The sequence below is a fragment of the Oncorhynchus clarkii genome, chromosome 2 (assembly GCF_045791955.1).
Source record: "Oncorhynchus clarkii lewisi isolate Uvic-CL-2024 chromosome 2, UVic_Ocla_1.0, whole genome shotgun sequence".
Classification (NCBI taxonomy): domain Eukaryota; kingdom Metazoa; phylum Chordata; class Actinopteri; order Salmoniformes; family Salmonidae; genus Oncorhynchus; species Oncorhynchus clarkii.
Window position 1 is genome coordinate 44568238 of NC_092148.1, and position 6000 is coordinate 44574237.

Genomic DNA, 6000 nt, shown 5'->3' on the forward strand with positions numbered 1-6000 from the left:
TGTCAGCTAAGCTAACAGCAGATAAATTCTTTATGATGGCAGCCATGTTAAGTTTGACAAGCAAAAACTCCCTAACCCCAGAATGCCATTCACGATAAAATGCAAATAAGTCAAAAATGGCTGTGCCCATTGCCTTAACAATATGAACTTAGTTTGGCCACTTTTCAGCCTATTCCAAATCTTCGATGTACATGTTAGTGTATACAAGAACACATGAATTGACGAGTCGTTTACCATTTTTGACAAATCACAAAACAAATAAAAGGTTATGGCCTCGCAGATCATCATGCTAAATACAAGCCTACTGCCTAGCCTAACCGTAGCGCGAAAGCTAAACCGGGATAAAACCTTTTTTTGGGGGGGGGTTCATTTAAATTGTGGGGGGTTTTCAATTCTGATCTGGCATAGTTAAAATCTCATGCCACATTCAAAGGAACTGGGAAATTTCCGACTTCAGTGCGTCCAAGACAACTGGGAACTCGGAAAAATACGAGACTGGGAAAATCGTTATGAATGGTCATCCAACTCAGAATTCCACCTTGAGCTCAGGCCTCTTTCTACAGCTCCGACTTGAAGATCACTGACATCATGATCTTACTTTGTTTATTTCCGAATTCCCAGTTGTCTTGAAAGCACCATAAGTCGGTCGCGTGAACAATCCCTTGTTGTAACATCTTTGGTCTGACAGACACTTACGTGACAACCAGAATATATTGTATGACGTCAACAAACATGACGCCCCACATAGCTGACAAATAGCTTAGCATTTGCTCATCATAATCAGTAGAACCTTAAAAAGTATTTTACATATGTGTCCATTACAATCTATGCAAGAATTGGAATGCATGACTTGTCACCAGTACTTGAAAATGTGAATAAAACCGTAAATACATTATGCTCCATACATATGGTATGCTACACTAGAAACAACAAATTGATATACAGAAAATAAGCAACTTCCTTTTTGATAGGAACGCACACATTTGTAAGGAAAACAACAATGAAGACCATGCAGGCGCCAGCCATAAAATGTGCTGGGGGAGAAAGTTTGCACGGCCTGTTCTGACTAGAGATGCGCAATGTCTTCATACATGATCTGGGGAAACACTAGGGAAGTGCTTTGGCTCTCATTGAAGAAAGAAGTTTGTCGGGCTCAGTAAAGCCTCAAACATAAATTGTCCGCAACAGTGAAATGCTTCTTATGTGAATTAATGGGGTGGAACACACCTCAATTCAAACTGTTAGAAAATAATTTTAAATTGACAAGGTGAACAGCCTAAAGATAATTAGCAGGCAATGTGCCTTGGTTTGAGGGCAACATGGGTTATAACTGTCCTGGCACCATCCCTACGGTGAAGCATGGTGGTGGAAGCATCATGTTGTGGGGATGTCTTTCAGCTGCAGGGACTGGGAGACTCGTCAGGATCGAGGGAAAGATGAGTAAAGTACAGAGATCCTTGATGAAAACCTGCTCCAGAGCGTTCAGGACCTCGGACTGGGGCGAAGGTTCACCTTCCAACAGGACAACGATCCTGAGCACATAGCCAATACACTGCAGGAGTGGCTTCGGGACAAGTTTCACTTTGTCATTACGGGGTATTGTGTGTAGATAACTAAAATATGTACGCAACATGGACCATTTCAAAGATTTTACCAAGTTACAGTTCATATAAAGAAATCACTCAATTGAAATACACTGCTCAAAAACATATTTATTCTTTACATAGTTGAATGTGCTGACAACAATCACACACAAATTATCAATGGAAATCAAATGTATCAACCCATGGAGGTCTGTATTTGGAGTCACGCTCAAAATTAAAGTGGAAAACCACACCACAAGCTGATCCAACTTTGATGTAATGTCCTTAAAACAAGTCAAAATGAGGCTCAGTAGTGTGTGTGGCCTCCACGTGCCTGTATGACCTCCCTACAACGCCTGGGCATGCTCCTGATGAGGTGGCGGATGGTCTCCTGAGGGATCTCCTCCCAGACCTGGACTAAAGCATCCGCCAACTCCTGGACAGTCTGTGGTGGATGGAGCGAGACATGATGTCCCAGATGTGCTCAATTGGATTCAGGTCTGGGGAACGGGCGGGCCAGTCCATAGCATCAATGCCTTCCTCTTGCAGGAACTGCTGACATACTCCAGCCACATGAGGTCTAGCATTGTCTTGCATTAGGAGGAACCCAGGGCCAATCGCACCAGCATATGATCTCACAAGGGGTCTGAGGATCACATCTCAGTACCTAATGGCAGTCAGGCTACCTCTGGCGAGCACATGGAGGGCTGTGCGGCCCCCCAAAGAAATACCTCCCCACACCGTGACTGACCCATCGCCAAACCGGTCATGCTGGAGGATGTTGCAGGCAACAGAACGTTCTCCACGGTGTCTCCAGACTGTCACGTCTGTCACATGTGCTCAGTGTGAACCTGCTTTCATCTGTGAAGAGCACAGGGCGCCAGTGGCGAATTTTCCAATCTTGGAATGAAAAACGTCCTGCACGGTGATGGGCTGTAAGCACAACCCCCACCTGTGGACGTCGGGCCCTCATACCACCCTCATGGAGTCTGTTTCTGACCGTTTGAGCAGACACATGCACATTTGTGGCCTGCTGAAGGTCATTTTGCAGGGCTCTGGCAGTGCTCCTCCTTGCACAAAGGCGGAGGTAGCGCTCCTGCTGCTGGGTTGTTGCCCTCCTACCGCCTTCTCCACGTCTCCTGATGTACTGGCCTGTCTCCTGGTAGCGCCTCCATGCTCTGGACACTACGCTGACAGACACAGCAAACCTTCTTGCCACTCCTCGCATTGATGTGCCATCCTGGATGAGCTGCACTACCTGAGCCACTTGTGTGGGTTGTAGACTCCGTCTCATGCTACCACTAGAGTGAAAACACCGCCAGCATTCAAAAGTGACCAAAACATCAGCCAGGAAGCATAGGAACTGAGAAGTGGTCTGTGGTCCCCACCTGCAGAACCACTCCTTTATTTGGGATGTCTTGCTAAATGCCTATAATTTCCACCTGTTGTCTATTCCATTTGCACAACAGCATGTGAAATTTATTGTCAATCAGTGTTGCTTCCTAAGTGGACAGTTTGATTTCACAGAAGTGTGATTGACTTGGAGTTACATTGTGTTGTTTAAGTGTTCCCTTTATTTTTTTGAGCAGTGTACATTCATTAGGCCCTAATTTATGGATTTCACATGACTGGGCCAGGGCGCAGCCATGGTTAGGCCTGGGAGTGGGTAGGCCCACCCACTTGGGAGCCAGGCGCAGCCAATCAGAATGTGTTTTTCCCCACAAAAGGGCTTCATTACAGACCGAAGTACTCCTCAGTTTCATCAGCTGTCTGGTTGACTGGTCTCAGATGATCCACCAGGTGAAGAAGCAGGATGTGGAGGTCCTGGACTGGTGTTGTTGCACATGGTCTGCAGTTCTGTGGCCGGTTGGACGTACTACCAAATTCTCTAAAACAATGTTGGAGGCGCCTGATGGTAGAGAAATTAACATTAAATGCTCTGGCAACAGTTCTGGTCGATATTCCTGCAGTCACATCTGTGGTATTGTGACACAACTGCACATTTAAGTGGCCTTTTGTCCCCAGCATAAGGTGCACCTGTGTAATGATCATGCTGTTTAATCAGCTTCTTGATATGCCACATAAGTCAGGTGGATGGATTATCTTGGCAAAGGAGAAATGCTCACTAAGGATGTGCACTAATTTGTTTACAAAATTTGAGAAATAAGCTTTTTGTGTGTGTGAACATTTCTGGCATCTTTTATTTTAGCTCAGGAAACATGGGACCAGGACTTTACATGTTTATATTTTTGTTCAGTATGCTTTATTCATATTTATTTCAGGTTATTCCACATTTTGCTGTGTTACAAGTCTAGTGTTAGGAATATTTTCTGAAGGCACTGTATACATCAAGGGTGGTCAACCATCTTTCCGGAGAGCAAATAGGTGCAAGCTTTTATTCCAGTCTGTATTTGTATTTCTTTCTCTAGATATGCACCGGACTGCTCCCTACGTGGTGACAGGCAGCGTTGATCAGACAGTCAAAGTGTGGGAGTGTCGCTGAGTCTGCCTGCTACCTCCCTCTCATCTTCCTCTCTACCCTCCAACCACAGCCTTATACACCCCCCCAACCTCCTGCTCTTCTCTTCCAGAAGGAGCATTAGTGCTCCCCTAAATAGCAGCCTCTCCTCCCCTACCCACCACCTCTATCCTCCAACCACAACCCTATACCCCCTCCTACCCACAATCCGACACTTTCTCTCTGACACTCACCTAAGCCCAACCTCTCGCACTCTATACCATTGTTATCCAGGCTTTGCCCCTCATCTCCCGGCCCTGTTTTAAAATAAATATTGATTGTCCTTTTATGTAAATTATTCTGGATGTAGAGTATGCTTAATAAATATTACACACACACACATTCTCTCGCACACACACACACTAAAAGAAAAAAGCAGTATTCCTTGGCTGGTGATTTCCCCAAAAAACGTGCATACTGTAAATTTGCCATGACGTGGGGGTCAAAGGGTAAATGGTTCCTGTGTCCTTCCCCAGTGGATGCTGGGTAATTGTGACTGTGCACATAAACCAATCACGTCTGTTCTTTAAGGGTTTATTTTGTTTCTTCCTGCTACTTATTCTGACGCTACCTAGGAGAGAGAGAAGAGTGTGAAAGGAAGAGAATTGTGACGGAGGAGTAGAATAAGAGATGACTGGTAGTGTCTGTGCGTACTTTGTGTAGTCTGTGTGTATGGCGGTAGAGAATAGAGGTTGTGTGTGTGTGGAGGCAAGGCTTTCTGTCCCTCTGTTTATACTCCCTCTCACTTACTGGTAACTGACTGGCTTCTAGTAGATACTCACAAGGATCTTAAAGATCCCTATGCTGTAAAGAACACACACAAATGAAGACTTTATCTCGCTCCGTCATACACACACTTCAAGGAAGATGCATAGATGAGCAGATATTTGTGTTACACACACCACATACATAAACTTCTGCTGTCATGTGTCCCAAGAGCACCCCATGCCCACTCATTCTCTGCTGTCTCTGCCTTGTTAACCCTCTTGAGGTCTCCCTCACCAAGGGATTTCCTTCTGCTTTCTGTACTCTTACTGCTCTATTTGTCACACACTCACACAGATGCACATAAGCACAGTAAACTTGTGTTCCAATATATCTGTATGTGATTGTTTGCAACATAAAAATATCTGTAAATATAACATTGGCCTTGTCATGTGTGCTTTTATTTTTATTATAAAGAGGTATGCACATTTTGCACAGCCTGGGGACGCCAAGCTACGCAAGTGGTGAAGGTGGAGTTTGCTGTTGTAATCGAGTACTGTAGAACTCAGAGGCTGAGCCTGTCTCCACTAACTAAAACAAAAGATAAGGAAAAATAATTATTTCTCAGACAGCGCCATCGACTTCCATTTGCCTCATGCAAATTGCTGCGGAAATGTTATAATCAAATCAAATCAAATTTTATTTGTCACATACACATGGTTAGCAGATGTTAATGCGAGTGTAGCGAAATGCTTGTGCTTCTAGTTCCGACAATGCAGTAATAACAAGTAATCTAACTAACAATTCCAAAACTACTGTCTTGTACACAGTGTAAGGGGATAAAGAATATGTACATAAGGATATATGAATGAGTGATGGTACAGAGCAGCATAGGCAAGATACAGTAGATGGTATCGGGTACAGTATGTACAAATGAGATGAGTATGTAAACAAAGTGGCATAGTATAGTATAAAGTGGCTAGTGATACATGTATTACATAAGGATACCGTCGATGATATAGAGTACAGTATATACGTATGCGTATGAGATGAATAATGTAGGGTAAGTAACATTTATATAAGGTAGCATTGTTTAAAGTGGCTAGTGATATATTTACATCATTTCCCATCAATTCCCATTATTAAAGTGGCTGGAGTTGAGTCAGTGTCAGTGTGTTGGCAGCAGCCACTCAG

The 6000-nt window shown here is 44.0% G+C and overlaps 1 protein-coding gene across 1 annotated transcript in view; it reads left to right on the forward strand.

Annotated features, from left to right (window-relative positions):
• LOC139368347 (lissencephaly-1 homolog B-like) overlaps window positions 1-5243 on the forward strand; it is a 29170-nt gene extending 23927 nt beyond the window's left edge. The window contains exon 11 of the mRNA XM_071107115.1: window positions 4013-5243. Within this exon, the coding sequence (XP_070963216.1) occupies window positions 4013-4086 (74 nt within the window). The 3' untranslated portion in view covers window positions 4087-5243. The remainder of the gene's footprint in view (window positions 1-4012) is intronic.
• Window positions 5244-6000: the final 757 nt, after the last annotated feature.